The following is a 16892-nucleotide window of genomic DNA, read 5'->3' on the forward strand; positions in this document are numbered from 1 at the left end:
TTCGACCCGGCTTCTAGGCTCTCAGGTTCCTTCGGTCCAGGAACCACTACAGCCTCCACCTCAGCTGGGGGTCTGGGCCTGCTCAGGAGTGCAGGCTTGGGCTGCATTCTCAACAGGCAGGCAGTCACCAGCCGGCCTGCTCCTTCTGCTCAAGCCCCGCAGGGCGCGCGCTAACGCACGCGCGTCTCCCAGCCTGCGCGCGCACGGGAAGCTCGGGCAGCACGCGCCCCCCCCGCCCCGCCTCCCTTGGCCCCGCCTATTCCCCCTCCCGCGCGCCCGCCCCGCCGCCCGCCGCCACTGCCGCCGCCGGAGCTCTGTAGTATGGCATCGAGGAGAATGGAGACCAAACCTGTGATAACCTGTCTCAAAACCCTCCTCATCATCTACTCCTTCGTCTTCTGGGTGAGTGCCTACGCCTGGCTGCTGGCCGGACCACGGTCCATCAGACCGTGTAATGATGCTCTTAGAAAGAAAGGTGGAAGGAAAACCCCAAACCCAAACCCAGTCTTAGCCAGTGGATAAGGAGACAGGCTCAGGGTGCTAAGTCGGGGCTGCGGGATGGTAGGGTGCAGGTCTGGGCTGCTGTGACCCTCGATTTTGCCTGACGAAAGCTGTAGTGATCTACGTGGTGGCGGTGGTTGCAGATTTTTGACCCTTCCTATATATATATATATATATTAATGCATTGATTTCTTAAGCTCCCAGGACAGGATCAGCCCCTGGGGAAAGTTGTGGATTCGTCTGTTTTCTCTTCTGGACTCCTCTCTCTACCTTACCAGCCAGTTTTGGGGGCCTGTTGGATCTAACCTGTGGCGGGCTGGGAGCGGGCACAGGACGGCGGGTCTGATCCCATATTCTGAGTTAGTCCCAACCCTGTGGGGCTTCGGGAGAGAGTTGCTGTGAGCCTGCTTGGACAAGGACGATCAGTCTCCCAAACGCACTAATGCGGGACAGGCGCCGCCACCGCGTGGAGGCGCATGGAGAGGGTCTTACATAAGCCAGGGGTATCTCTGAGCTTACTCAGCAACTGGGTCTTACGACCCCTTTTTGGTTCCTTTCCACCCTTTTCTGTTTCCATCTGGTCATTGTGTTTACTGTGTGAACCCAAACTGCAGTGCCTAAGAGGAGGACCCCTACCACCTGGTGGCTGCGGTAGCGCCCCAACTCTCTTCCCCACCTAATAGGTACTGCTAGTAGTCCTTGAGCTCAATGCAGAAAGGTGACGTCAGCCCTTCAGCCCGGACCGGCGATGGTGCACCTCGCTGAGGGATGCGCCCTTCTGTGCGCAGGAGGAGGGAAAAAAGGGGAGGAGGGGGCTCTGGGCTTATGCCTTACCTCATCCTGTTTGGCAATTCATGGAATCAATGCAGGGCTGACACTGCAGTGATTCATTTGCAGAGGTGGGTGGTACCTAAAGACCATTCCCAGTTCTTTCTCTCACCACATAGATGCCCCCCACCACCGCCAGATCCCTCTTCCCACCTCAAGCCACAGCCACCCTGCAAAGGAATGAATACCTGCCCACCCCACTCCCTACCCCCCATAATCTGGGTCATTCCAGCTTCCAGCAGTCATTTTGAAATGACTCTGTTGAAAAAAAAACCTTGCCTTTGGTTTTTTTTTTTTTCTTGCCTGTTTTTGATTCAAATGTGGAACACAATATTGAAAGGGGTACCTATATTCAGACTGATGGTAAACTGGATTGTTTGTAATAACCAAGACAGGAGCTGAGATTTATTATGTATTGAAAAATATCCCTAATGTGTCTAGGTTTTTCTTTGCCACCGACATTGGTGATGCTTCAGGTCTGGAAAACCATGGAGTGTGGCGACAACACATACCAGGGGCTCTGCAATGAGATAAGGGTAGCATGGTCGAGACAGCACCATATAAGAGAAACATAGGAGCTGACGTTTTATGGATTGGAAATGACACAGGTTGAATCATCTCAGTAGTGGAATTGTGGGCTAGCTATACATTCAAGGGTCTTGTGTGTGCCTGGAAAAAGCAGTAATGCTTGGTGACAGTCCAACTTCGCAGTAGCCATTGCTGGGAACTGGTTTAGCTCTTTATGTATCTCCTTCAATCTGTTTTTGTTTTGCCTTTTGTTGTACACACTTCGTATTTGTTTCTGGAGTAAATCCATGGATGACTATCTTAGGCTCCTGAAAAAGGTTTATGGTGCATGGGAAGTAAGGAAGGTTGTCTTCTGAGCATCTCTGAAGCCTGGTAAAGAAGGGGTTGTTCCAGGCTTCCACTTTTCATCTTGATTATTTAACTCTTTTTGTTTCACACCACCACCACCACCACCACCTCCACCACCACACACACACACCTCACTACCCTCCCAATATCCCCCCCTCCATGAACCCAATTGCTTACTACCTTTGAAAACGTCTTAAATGATCACTGTGTTGTATGCCTTCTGAGAGTTCTTCATGCTGGCATTTAATTTTATATTTTGTACTTTCAAGATTTTCATATTCTTCAGTATTTACCCAGAGTATTTTCAGTAGTTTAAATAGGATTTAATGGTTATTTTGTACTTTACAATAAAAAGAATGAGCTCTCTTCAGATCAGATAATAGGTCATTTTAAAGTTGTTTTTCTTAATAAGCCGTAGTCCAAATGCTGAGTTTTTTTTTAACTGTACCTTGAATGCTATTTTAAACAAAGCAGCTTTATTCAAACGTAATTCATATGATATATGTTACCCATTTAAAGTATGCTGTATAAATATGTTATTAACATGTAAATGGTTTGCATCTTAGTGTGTGTTATCATTTTAGTGTATTCCCGGATACAGCCATTACTACAGTTAATGTTCGATTGTCTCATCATTGAAATGATGAGAAGAAACCTGTTCTGTCCCTTAGCTTCCATTTTCTCTCCCACTTGTCCCTCTCCTGGTGACAGCCCTAGGCAACCACGAATCTACTTTCAATTGCTATAGATTTTACTATTCTCGACATTTCATATATGTGAGCTCATGTTTCCCCTTCTGTGACTGATAGGTTTCAATTAGCATGAGATCTTCACGATTCATCCATGTTGTTTGTGTGTATCAGTACTTCTTTCAGTTTTATGGTCAAATAAATTTCATTTTGTGAATATACTATATTTTGTTTATTCATTGATGAATATTTGGGCCATTTGACTCTTATGGATGATGAGGTTATAGTGATTTATGTGCCATTTGTTTGTGTGTGTGTGCCTATATTTTCATTTTTCTTGGTTATGTACTTGGGAATCTGTATGAAATTACTAGGTCATATAACTCTGTGGTTAATTGTTTGAAGAATGGCCATACTGTCTTTCAGAGCAAGTGTTCCATTTTATATTTTATATTCCCTTCAACAGTTAGGGTTCCAGTTTCTCCATATGCTTGCCAGCATTTATTACTCTCTGGCTATTTAATTGTTACCATCCTTGTACTTGTGGATGTCTATATCTTACTGTGATTCTGCTTTGAATTTCCTTAATGCTAATGTTGAATATTTTAAAATGCTTAATGGTCATTGCTCATCTTTTTGTGTGCTCATATTCTTTGATCATTTTATTTGGGCTATTTATCTTTTTATCACTACATTATTAACTACTCATATATTCTAGGTAAATCTCCTATCAGTATGAAAATTTTGCAAATATTTTTCCCATTTTGTGGCTTCTCTTCTTCTTAGCTGTCTTTTGAACTATGAACATCTATATAAAATATATCTGTGTATATATTAATGAAGTGCAAATGGATTGACTTATTTGTTGCATTGTTCATGCTTTTGATCTCATATGGAAGAATCCTTTGCCAAAGATCACAAGAATAACCAGTTAAAAACTGTTTATAAGAATTATTTCTCAATTCAGTAAATAAAATTGATATATGACTATTTTTTGAATACCAAGTACTATGTCTGGCACATGGTAAGTACTCCATTTTTTTTTACATTTCTGGAATTATGCCATGTAATTTAGAAAAGGATGACCTTGCACTCTTTTAAGAGGAAATGTGGAGAGATGATTACTCACAACTATTTCCATCATGTTCCTGGTGAATTGTTTTAATTAGACTTCTTTTACTTCAATTTAGGTTTAGGAGTAGAAGGTGTTTCATCTTAAAATGGTCATAGGTTAGTAGCATTAAGAAGTCCTTTGGCCTGTACCAAACCAGAAGACTACTGTTATGAAAAAGAGATCAATGTTTTTATTTGTATTTTTTGTTTGCAATCACTCTCTGTGGCTGCCATTTTTGCTAAAGTTCTGATTCTCAAAAGGGGACAATTTCTGCATATTTGGCCATGTCTAAAGACTTTTTTTTGTTACATCTGAGGTGGGTTCCACAGGCATTTAGTGGGTAGAGAACACAGGTGTTGCTAAGCAGCTACCTGATAACTCCTTGTTGTGGTTGATCCCTGCCCAATATCTGGCTCAAAAGGTTAATAGTGCCAGTAACCTTTACTGTATTGGAACTGAGCAGTAGTAAGTGCTGTGAAGAAAAGGAGAGCCTGATGTGAAATTCACTGTATTTACCATACCACAGCATGCTCAACACAATTACCTGTCAGAAGAAAAACATTCTCTATGATGTGCCATAATTGTTTGTTTGAAGATTAAAGGTAAGTGACTCTTTATAGATCGTGTTCTAATGGATAGGATGGTGTTCCTTCCAGTTCAATGACGTCACCTGAGTGTTAATAACACATTCTTATTTCCCTTGATTTGAATGTTTTATTTTCAGGTTTGGAGTTAGAGGGGAATAAACACCTAAGAGTAAGTTCTCCTGTGTGTGCTTTAAAGACTAGAAACAGTATTCCATGGTAGTTTACTTGGGAAATATTTATATTCTTAATAAATGAATGAAAACTGCAATTTAGCAACTACTCCTGGCTTAGGTATTTAACACAGCACAGAGGAGTAGAGCTCTCAGAGGTACTATTTTCAGTCTACCTGTGGTGGATTAAATGTGTTCTTCCTATTCACATGTTGGTAGATGACCAGAGGTCTTAAAAACAACTGGCTTACAATAAAGACTGTTTAAATCATTGTATCTTTGTGATTTCTTTTGTCAGATATTTTAGTGAATTATAATTTATCTTAGATTTGCATAAAATCTCTCTCTTGCTCTATATAAAACGAAGGTTCTAATTTTCATGAGAAATGTAATTCAGAAGCAAACAAGAAAACCTTCTAAATATGTTACTTACCAGAAAACTGTTTTGTTTTATAAATTTTTATGGACTTTAAGTACTCATCTGCATTTCAAGGTAAGATCTAAGTTGACTAATTCTGAACAGTATTTTGTAGAGAAACATCCTTTGCTTCATTCTAGTGAATATTGGATTTGATTATTTTATTGTATAAGAATGTAATTAGCTTACTAATAGTATTGTTAAATCTTTTTGTGGTGAAATACCAGTGATTTCTCTTTTCCTTTGTAAAGCATCATTAATCATTTGGGGGTAGTTAAAAAATAACATTTTTCTCTCTTTTCAACTAGTAACTTTCAGTGATTAGGTTTAATAAAGAGGAGAAAATCTAATATTTACAGTGTTTGAGAAGGGCACATACTCCTGACAAATTTTTTCACATGTCAGTTCAGTTCAACAAACATTTATTGAATATCTGTCTTATCATTTATTCTGTAACATATTATCTGTTCACTTCATGCTGCATTTGACATTTTAGTTGTATTTATCAGTCATAGTCACTTCCAAATTGTTCATTTTTAGGTATTATCTAATTGTTGTCATACTATAGAAAATGAAAAAATGTGGTTTCTTTTTTTTCAAGACAGGGTTTCTCTGTGTAGCTTTAGAGCCTGTCTTGGAACTCATTTTGTAGACCAGGCTGGCTTCGAACTCACAGAGATCCGCCTGCCCCTGTCTCCTGTGTGCTAAGATTAAAGGCGTACGCCACCACGGCCCGGCAGAAATGTGGTTTCTTTGAAATCTTCTTTTTCTCTCAGTTTATCACACATCATTTTTGTTTAAGCAGTGGGCTGTAATGAGCTGACTAGGAAAGTCTTTTTATAGTGGAGCCATGTAGTATGGATAATTATGAATACTTATTCAAATTTTTGTTTTCCCTGTAGGTAGCAACCACCTTGCTTTTTCCTTTGCTTTTAGTATATTTACTAAAATTCATTTCTATATTCTTCTCAAGAATTATATGTCTTTGTTCAGTGTATTAAATCACTGCATGTATTGTTTGTGTGGCCCAGTATTAGAGACATTTGTCTTACATCATTTTGGCTTTCAACTTGGACTAATGTTCTCTGGCCTTCTGCTATGCTGAATCCTCAAAGTTCCTAGATGTTTGTTTGTTCTCTTTCCTGATTTTTTTTCTCTTCATTTTGGTAGAGCAAACTTTCAAGTAGTTTTCCTTCTGGAAAAAGGTATATGGGAAGTCATATAGTGAAGCCTTTACAAACTCAGAACTCTGATTTGATGATTAGCTTGATAGTTTGGCTGAATATATAATTGTAGTTTAGAAAGCATTTGCCCTCAAATTTTTACTATCTACTTTCTACCAAAGTCTTCTTGTTATTAATGTTGAAAAATTAGATATTGCTATGATTCTTCTTGAATCCTGTTTTCTCCCCTCTGGGAGTTTTTTTCCTTGCATATTTACAATGCTCTGAAATTTTTCTCTGAAGATATTAGAATTTTTTGTAGGTTTTTCTTTATTTCTTCATTATTTCTTCCAAACTGTTTTGTTTTGGACCATGTTATAATCACAGATCTCTGGGGGTTTTCTGCTAATTGTTTTACATATATTTAAGAGGGGGTCATTTAAACAGATTTGGCAGCTGTTAGCATGAATCTATTCCTATGTTTGTTGGTTGTAAGTTGTGTGGCTTTGTTGGGCTAGATGAGCTTTAGAACCAAGATCAAGATTTTTATGCCTTTGATTTTTCTATTGGTCTGATCATATGACTTACAGAAAAATCCTTTCATTTCTCTCTGAACAAGAGACACCACATGAAGTATACAATATCCATTGCGCTCCTGTCCTGCTTCCGAGATGTTCTGTTTTACTCTCTAGAGAATTACATCTCTGAACCTATGGTAGGATGAGAGAAAAACCAGAGACAGGAAGTTGGTGGTTTCCTAAGTGCTCTTCAAAACGTGTTTTACTAGCTTCTTATTTCATCCTCCTCTAACTTCAGCTGTCTATGTCTTCTGGAGGTGCTTGAGTGTAAATACTTTCCAAAGCTACTGCCATAGTTTTTGTTAGCCTTCAGGATATTAATATGGCTGTCTTTTCCACTCTCTTTATTATTGTGGCTTTCAAAAAGATGTAGCATGAATCTCAAAGAGTTCTTATTAATAAGAACAAACCTGAGGCCAGTTATTGGGGTGATTGCTGGAAGATCAGAGAAGCAGAACAAGCCACAGCTATCTCACCTTGCTAGTTCCTCAGGTGATCCTGTTTCCTCAGACTGGAAGCTTCTGAGTCCTCCTCCACATGAATCTCAGCTGAACTGTGTTGCTCCAAAGCTTAACTAACTACATGCTTTTTCCTCCTTAGTTCCTGGTCCTCATGCCTTATATACCTTTTTCTTTCTGCCCCCACTCCCTGGGATTAAAGGCGTGGGTCACCATGCTTAGCTGTTTCTAAAGTGGCCTTGAACTCAGAGATCTGGCTAGCTCTGCCTCCCAAGTGCTGGGATTAAAGGTGTGTACCATCACCGCCCAACTTCTGTTATGGCTTACTCTTCCCATTTTCTAGCCACCATTTCTGGCTCTGTTCTAGTGGCTGTCTGTTCTCTGACCCCAGATATGTTTATTTTGGGGAACACACAATATTTCAGGGAACACAATACCCACCACACTTTTAGTGTCATGTCAGTGGAATTTTGGGAGTTAGCCAAGATAAATGGATGTGTTCAATCTATCATCTTTAACTAGAAGTCCTTTCTATCTATATCTCTACTTTGCATGCTATTAAATAAGTGGTTGATTCTGAATGATTGTATAGAAACTCTAAACTGGTAATAGTTGAATTATCATAGTAAGTATTGGTATAAACACACACACACAGAGAGAGAGAGAGAGAGAGAGAGAGAGAGAGAGAGAGAGAGAGAGAGAGAGAGAGAGAGAGAGAGTTAAAGTGAACCTAGAGTTTTAGGCATGCTAGGCAAGCACTTTATCCTATTAATGTATTTTGAAAAAAACAAAACAAAACCCTTTGGATGACAAGGAAAATATCATGTGTTGGGATAGGCTTACTAAAGTATATCCTCTAAAAGGTCATCTGGTTATCAGGGATGAATCCCTGAAGGTCTCTGGTATTTTGTCTTCACGTCTCGTTTCTTCCCACTAGGAAATGACTCAATGTGGTATTTTCTGAGTTAATTCAGACTCTACTTGACTAAATTAATGTGCTTGCATAAGAGCTTAGCATGTGATCACTATTTTTATGCTATTATGTTTATGGGGCATGCATATGATAATCTGGAATCTTCTCTCTTTTAGTTAACTTATTTCCCATATACAATGTTAAGTTAGGACATGCGTATTATCTTCTATACCATTTGGGGAACATTAAGCCATTTTTACCTAGTAGTTGCTTAAAAACTAGCTGAATTTTTTTTATCAAAACCAAATGAAATTCATTTCATTTTAATCCCAGCAAGAGTTATTGATTTGACCTCACTGTGTGATACATTATGATGACTCATTGGCTCTTCAGCATTATATCCTGTTTTAAGTAAGTATCCCAGAAGGTGCTGAGAACTGGAAGTCATTTGTGACTGTTTCTTTGTTTAAACACATTAAACCCTTGAGATCTATTAGTAATGTACTGCCAAACCAACTGGAAATACACTTTAAAAATATATTCTTAAATTTTTCTCCTTTGATTCCATTACAGTAGTTTCTGATATGAGTTATCATCTCATGGTAGAAAGCAGATCATTGGACTGATGAGTCAATTCCTGCTGTGACAGAATGCTTTTCATTCTTGGCAGAGCATTTTATTCTCTTTTATATAGTGCTTTAATATTCATCAAGAAAAGGATGAAAGGGAGGAGAAATAGAAGAGGAGTTTTTCCTTTTTATTGTTCCCCATTTGGTTTTTTGATCAGTTGAATATGTAAACATTTTAAAGAATCTAATGATAAAAATCAAGGATCCTATCCTGCCTTGAAATATTTTCTGTAACGATTTTAGAAGGTGAGTATTTCCCGTCATCATCTATTTTATTTTAGGAGAAGTTTGTAGGTGTCCATATTGAGATGATTGGTTGGGTTTGGAATAAATACTAATTGAACAAACTTAAATTGGTGACTCTTAACACATTTTGTCAACCAGAAGACTTACCTTAAGTTTCCCTAAAATAAATGTCTAAACTACATCCTAAGACACCATGATTCGGTTGGTCCAGATGGGGTTCCACCATTAATAGTTTAAAAATAAGTGTCTAGAGATCCATCTGTGCAGTTGGGATTGGATTGTAGACCCCTGATCCTGAGAACACATAGTAGCTAACAGCACGCCATTTCATCTTAAGTCTCCTGGATTTGGAGGTAGCTAGGAAGCATCCAGAATGGATTCACTAGTTGAATCTTCTTTGTCTGAGGCAAGATCTACAGTGCCTCCCCCAAAACTAAAATAGCTTTTTCATCCTTAAGAGACTATGTTTACCATTGCTAAATAAATCAATGCTTAGCTAATCATCAAGGGTCTTCTTTTTGGCATTTGTTTATTTATTGGGGGTAGGGGTGCATCACAGTTTGTAAATGGAAGTAACAAGACAACTTGCACAGGTGACGTCTCTTCCAAAAGTCGTCGTTTTCTTCTTCTTCTTCTTCTTCTTCTTCTTCTTCTTCTTCTTCTTCTTCTTCTTCTTCTTCTTCTTCTTCTTCTTCTTCCTCCTCCTCTTCCTCTTCTTCCTCTTCCTCTTCCTCTCCTTCTCCTTCTCCTCCTCCTCCTTTCTCCTTCTCCTTTCTCCTTCTCCTTTCTCCTCCTCCTCCTCCTCCTCCTTCTCCTTCTTTGTTTTGTTTTTCGAGACAGGGTTTCTCTGTGTAGTTTTGGTGCCTGTCCTGGATCTTACTCTGCAGACCAGGCTGGCCTCAAACTCACAGAGATCCTCCTATCTCTGCCTCCTGAGTGCTGGGATTAAAGGCATGTGCCACCACTGCTCAGCTCTAGATATTACATTTTCTTTTACAAGTTCATGAATATCATATGATCACAAACACTTGACAATGGTGTGTAAGCACAGATATTCTATTCAAAGAGATTATGTGATTCACTTAATGTTATAAAGCACATGTCCAAATCAAGACTTCACATAAATACAGTTTGAAATCCCCTTCAATAGAAGGTAAAGTCAAATGAATTACAAATGAGTGATAAGTAGAATATGAAAAGGAAATTAGGAGGAATGGGGAATGCTTAAAAAAACTTCATCTGAGCTGGAACTTGAACCCAAGCAGAGATGGAGAATATAGATTCCCATTCAGTCTCAGTTTTAGGAAATGTTGGGTTCACTTTCAACCCAAAGGAAGTCATTGTCTAATCTCTGGAAACAATAAACTCAGAAATGGTGTCTGTGGGCAAAGTTCTAGCTCTGTATTCTTGAGGATGGAGAACCAACTATTATTTTTAACAAATGATTTTCATTCACACAAATATACTAACAGTAAAATGCTAACATGATTTTTAGTGAATCAGGAATTAGAAAATAATTTTTGATTACATGTATTTATTTACTTACTTTGGACTGGGAAGACATGGTTTCACTGTCCTGAAAACCCACTGGTCTGGCTTCAAACTTGTGTCTCCAAAGTGCTGGATTACAGAAGCAAGTCACCATGTACCACTATTATTTATGATTTATCTTTCAAATGCAGAAGTACAAAACATTAAGATAGAAAAATACAAAATTAACTTTTTATGGCTATACTTGTTATATACCAAAACTTCCTGAGAGTTTAGTAAAAAGCTAAGAATTTGATATGCTGGCTAGATTAAGGTAAGGATAAAATATTAGCGGCCTTTCATTAGTACATCATACAAGCCTTAAAAGAGGAAAATAGTTCATTTACAATACCATCAAGAATCATGACTGTTGCAGAATAAAGTTAATAGGAAATGCAAAGAAGTCTCTGATATGATGGGATGGAACAGAAATTTCACTGAAAATAAGACCTGAACAGATTGAAAGACACTTACCTATATATTCTTGAGTTGGGAGATGTAGTATCATAAAATTACCAGTTTTCTGAAGATTTGTTTGATATATATTTTATATAGAATCCTGGTAGAATTTGGGAATAGAGGTGTAGTGCTTGATTAAATTATATTGTTTTTGTAGGAAACAAATAACTGAGAAATTTAGAAGAAATTGGGAAGTGTGTCCCTCACATGCTAACAGAATATACTGTTTGGGGGGTACAAAGACAGACCTATATAATCCTCAATTCCTGGCATTCATGCCTTGTGCCACTCCTGTTTCAGTGTCAGGAAGATGGGAATCTATGAGTAGCTTCTCATAGAATATAATAAAGGTGATCAAATGTGCCATATAATTACATTATGTGGATTTTTTCAGTCAGTCTTCCTGAGAGGCTCTGTCTCTTTCTGGCTTGGAAAATTTGGCTGCCCTGTTGAGAGCTACCTTCTGGAGAGGGCACTCTGCCTTGACAACCAACAAGAAAAGGAAGCCTCCAGTTCAGGAACATGTGAGCAACTGCCAACAACTGTGTGACCTTAGAAAGAGATTCTTTCACCCACTTAAGCCTCCCATGAGATTGCAGCCCGACCTGAGGCTTTAATGGTGAAGCCAAAGGCAGATGGTATCACTTAGACTAAAGACCCCACAAACTCTGTGGAATAATAAATGTATTTTGTTTCCAGCATCTATATTTTGGCATTATTATGAAATTAATATTATTATGACACAAGCAGAAAGTCACTAATCAATTCAGTGACGTGTTGGTTTAGAGAAAGGTAAATAAATTAATAGGATACTGAGGAGTCCAGAAATAAGGACTTGTGTATATTACTTAATAAATGAAACAGTATGTTCTTACTAGTAGGAGAAAGCTAGTTTTAAATACTGCTGGTGCTACTAGGTTGGGAAAATAATTGAAGCTTTTGCTTAAATTACACAAAAATTTTCAGTTAGTTAAAGTATTCAAATATAAAATAAATATATTTTTATATGGAAGTAATAGGTAGAGCCAGGCTTGTTGGCACACGCCTTTAATGCAGCACTCAGGAGGCAGAGGCAGGTGAATCTCTGAGTTTGAGATCAGCCTGGTCTACAGAGTGAGTTCTAGCACAGTTAGGGCTCCACAGAGAAACCCTGTCTTGAAAAATAAATAAGCAAGTAAGTCATAGGTATACTATAGATGTGAGAGAGATCGCTTACTAAATTAGGCTCTCAGAAGCTCATAAAATATTGCTTTATCTGGTTACCAATTTTAAAAGTATGGAACAAAAGTTGTAATAAAGTTAACTAAATTGTGGTGAGGAAAAAAACTGGTGTCAAGCTGTTAGCATACTGCTTTCTTCATTTAGACCTCTATACAAAAGCTCTAATTTACCTTCTAATTGAAGTTTTTTTCCATGTAGACCAATGACTAAGTTTTCTGACCAGCACTACTTTAGAGAAACCGTTGCCACAGCTTCTCTGTCCAGGGCCAACAGTAAATATTTTTGGTTTCATGAGCCATGCATCTAATTAGCACCAGCAATGTTAAATGAGGCCTGTGCAGCATAGATGATAGTGTAGATAAGTGAGTAAGGCTCCATCCCAACCGAATTGTGTTTACTGAACTAGATAGCCAGCCAGACTTGACTGAAATTGATTGACTCCTGCTCTAGAAGATGCAGATATAAGGGTGGTCCAATCCTTATCTTCAATAATTATAATGTAAATTTTACTGTGGGCCTGTGGGAGTGGGAATGAAGCAAGCCTCACATTTTTTTACCTTGAAAAGGTACTTATTCCTTGTCCAACCAAGTAACTACTAAATTACTTTGGATATGAATATTCCAAAGTAAAATTCTTTGTAAAAAAAAAAAAGTGCTAGAAGTGTAAAATTCACATCAGATTTTGAAGATTTAGTATAAAATGCAAAGCATCTCATTTTGTATTAATTGCATATAGAATTGGTAATATTTTAGATATATTGGCTTAACAAATTTATTACTATGATTAATTTCATATGTTTCTTTTTTACTTGAGTGTCATTCAAATATTTAAAGGTATAAATATGAGCTGGGTGTGGTGGTTTGTATCTATAATCCGTGCATTCATGAGATCAAAGCAGGATTGCTATGAATACAAGGCCAGGCTAGGCTACATAGGGAGTTCCAGGCCAACATGGGCTACAATGTGAGACCCTGTCACTGAGCTAGAAGTGGTATAAGGTGTTCTCCCCTTTGGTGAAACAAGAATGAATTTGGTTGTACTAAAGAAAAAGGTGTGTGGTAGATCAGTTAGGCGCAGGCTTTATTATTGGTCAACTAGGACTGTTTGGCTGGCACAAGGGAGACTCAGCCATAGTTTGGAACACGTAGATGAGAGCTACCCTTTACAGGTCTAGCCTGGAAGGAGTAAGTTATAATACAAAGGCAAGAGGTGAAACCAGGTTACCTAACTCAGAACTGAGGTCTAGCGTAGGGTGATAAGAACAAGCAGTGGAAGACTGAAGGTGGCTTCTTTAGGATATGGCAAGGACAGTGTAAGAATGAATGCCAATGTTCTGTGCTTAATGAACCTGGCTGATGTTGATACCCTCATGACAGTGCAGACCCTAAGGGGCTGTTTTGAGATTGACAGGCTGTGCTACATTTTGTCTATGTTTAGTTTGAGAGAGCAGTAACTTTGAAGGCAGGTTGAGTCTCAGAAATTTGCTGTTTTTTTTTCTGGCTGATACTGGCGAAGTTTGTTGTTTTGGCCGTTTCTGTACTGTGTGGCACTACTTACCTCCCACTCTCCATGGTCACAGTTTGTTGACTATTTATACGTTGGTTGGTCAGTGGAACGTTTGATTGGGCAAGCAGAACAGAACAGCTCTTTTTATGCTTTTGAATGTGCAATAGAATAGAGAAAGCTTTGCTGATGTTGGGCAAGAGGCAGAAACCCAGGGCAAAGGAATAGCAGACATATGCATGCTGTAGAGCTAGAATGGACCCCATGAAGTCCCAATCTGTAACCCATGTAGGTTCCTAGACAGCTCAGACATTTTCCTTCCAGCCTGGAAATGGCTTTTCACTTTTCTGGGGAGGCCTGTCCAACTTGGTTGGGAGTGACTTTTAGGCTCCTCAGCTCCTCTTGTCTTCAATTTCTTGTCTGACCAGGAAAGGTGGTGAGGTAGATGCTTGAAGTGGTTAGAAAGACAGGGGTGGAATTACAAGAGTGACGTGAGGTTGTCAGACAAGGTTGGGGAAAGCCCATAAGGTCATTTAAGAGCCATGAGATAGTAAAGTTATCCTTTTCAAATGTGTGGTACGCCCAGAATTCGAAGCACAGCTAATGCTACGTTGCTCGCTGATAATAGGTGTAGCAAAGTATTGCGCCACCAGTGCTAAAGGAAGCCTGTGTTTCCAGTAAGTCCTGTCTAAGGGATAAAGGTCCTCCTTCATGTAGCAAATTATTTGAACAAGTTACTTATTAAGCTTCTTAATAGCAGCTGCTCTTTTTGAGAATTGAGCTTTGCAGCTCTTTGAGTTTGTATTCTTCAAAGATGTTTCAAGGACAAACAAGTGACTGCTTTATGTGGTGTATTTTTTAAAATATAAAGGCCTAGAATGCAGTAGGATTGCCCACACTGGTGGGTTTATAAACGGTTTCAAAAGGGCAACTTTGAGTGGTGTCTCCAAGGCTCCTTGCACTTGAGGGTGGTCAGTGGTAGAGGGGACCTCCTTAAAGTCTATATGACCAATGGACAAGAAATGCACTTCTCCATGCTTTCAGGAACACAGGTCAGAGATGTGGGAAGTGACTCTAAATGAGGAGCATCTCAAATATCTTTTAGACAAATATAGAAAAAGAGGGGTTTGTAAACGAATACTCTGTTTAAGAAGCTATTCAAATGAGGTGTCTAAACAAACAGCATGTGATATGATTTGCCAATGTAATAAAGAAAAGTAAGTGCATGGAACAATTACTGAAGAGGTCTCGACATAGGGTTAAGAGCAGAAGAATTTGTGTTCCTTTTGGTGTATTTTCCAAGGATTTAACCCTCACTGCATGTACAATATGTTTCTTTTATAATGAGGAAAGCAGGAAATGCTTTAAAAAGACACTCTATACATTGTGTAGTATATGACTTTATTTCCCAAATATGGAATGATTTTTAAATATATATCATCTTATTTATCATGGAGCAGTTCATCAATCCAGTCTGCTTTTGTTTTTGGTTAAGTTAATGCAGATCAAAACCAAATTTAACTTGAATATTTAATACTTCTTCAAAATAAATGCAAATGTCTGTTCCTATTGGGCCTTAACTTTTTGTGTTAGAAATAATATAATTGCTTGTTTGTCTACCAACTAGCTGTATCAAATCTTATCATTATGCTGTTTTGGGCTTAAGCAATTAGTTCTTAAAGAATATGAAAAAATTTACAGTTGATGTTCTATTCTGTCTTAAATACATTTCATCAGTTGAGTCCATTTTTGCATATTTCATCATATTTATATCCATAATTACTATAAAGTATTATTTTTATATCTTTTAAACTCCACATGAGTGAATCATTCTAAGCATATCATCCTGAAACTTGTCATTTTCTGGTGTGGCTCAACCGTAGGGATTTTTAAACTATGCCTCATGGGCCAAATCTACAGCCTTCTCTTTTTGGAAACAATCTTTGTGTATTGTCTGAGTCCATTGTGGTATCAATTCCCAATCTCTAGTGATTATGGGTTATTTCTTATCCTGGTATGATACATCCCCCCAAAGGAATCTTTATAATTTGCTACCTATATAAAGAGGCAGACAGTTCTTCTGAAGCTACAGTTTCTCAGATGTTTCTAGATTAAAATGATCAGTATAATCAGTGGGCATCTTTGGGATGGTACAGTCTCTACTCCTTCACTGTGTGCTATAGAAAACCTAAAATATTTACTATCTGTCCCTTTACAGAAGTCTGCCAAGCCCTAGTTCTTTCTTTGTGTAGATATGCCACTGTTTATTAATTCTTCTCTCCATTATTTATAAGAAGTCATGTTTTGGTGAAATTTTAGATACACACATACACAAACACACATGTATGTGTATACTGTGTATCTCCTTATTGTGTGAGTTGAGGATCTCCAAAATAATATATTGAGCATTAACATTAACCAACTCAACTTTTATGAATCTTGATACTATTTTTCACAGTTAGAAATAGTGAATCCAAGATAGATACTGCCCTGTTAGCTTCTAGGTATTTAGCCATTTGGAAGGACACAGTATCTTATTGTTATTTCGATTGTTTTTGTCACCAAGTACAGTTACCACTTGAAGGAAAGAGAGGGCTATTTTGTCCATAAAGAGTAAACAGAAGAATCATGACTGGTCCTGGCAGCAACAAGGAAATATCTGCTGTATGCAGTTCACTGGATTAGATCAAGGTGATATTATTGGTCTGAATCAACGTTACTACCGTATGATTATTGAGCATTTAGGAATGTCAAGGATAGGGTTGACCATCACACATGTATTATCTTGTTTACTCCTCATACCAACCTGCTGAGGTGGTAATTACTGCTACTCATTTTGAGAGGAGCCCCCTGAGGTCCAGAGTGTGGCCCATAGTTATGTCTGAAATGGGGTTTTGGTGTATACTTTTTCACCCCAACTGGGCCTAGTGCCCTGTGCCCAGGAGCACATTTCTACAGGGAAAGCCTTTGGAGGTGGCTAGAGGGTACTCAGAGAATCCTTACTACTC

General features: G+C 38.4%; 1 protein-coding gene across 1 annotated transcript in view; it reads left to right on the top strand.

Moving 5' to 3' along the window:
- Window positions 1–264: 264 nt before the first annotated feature.
- Window positions 265–16892, top strand: part of Tspan7 (tetraspanin 7) — a 100292-nt gene continuing 83664 nt past the window's right edge. The window contains exon 1 of the mRNA XM_036174977.1: window positions 265–402. Coding sequence (XP_036030870.1) covers window positions 322–402 — 81 coding nt within the window. The 5' untranslated portion in view covers window positions 265–321. The remainder of the gene's footprint in view (window positions 403–16892) is intronic.

This window comes from Onychomys torridus, chromosome X, assembly GCF_903995425.1.
Source record: "Onychomys torridus chromosome X, mOncTor1.1, whole genome shotgun sequence".
In the NCBI taxonomy this organism is placed as follows: Eukaryota; Metazoa; Chordata; class Mammalia; order Rodentia; family Cricetidae; genus Onychomys; species Onychomys torridus.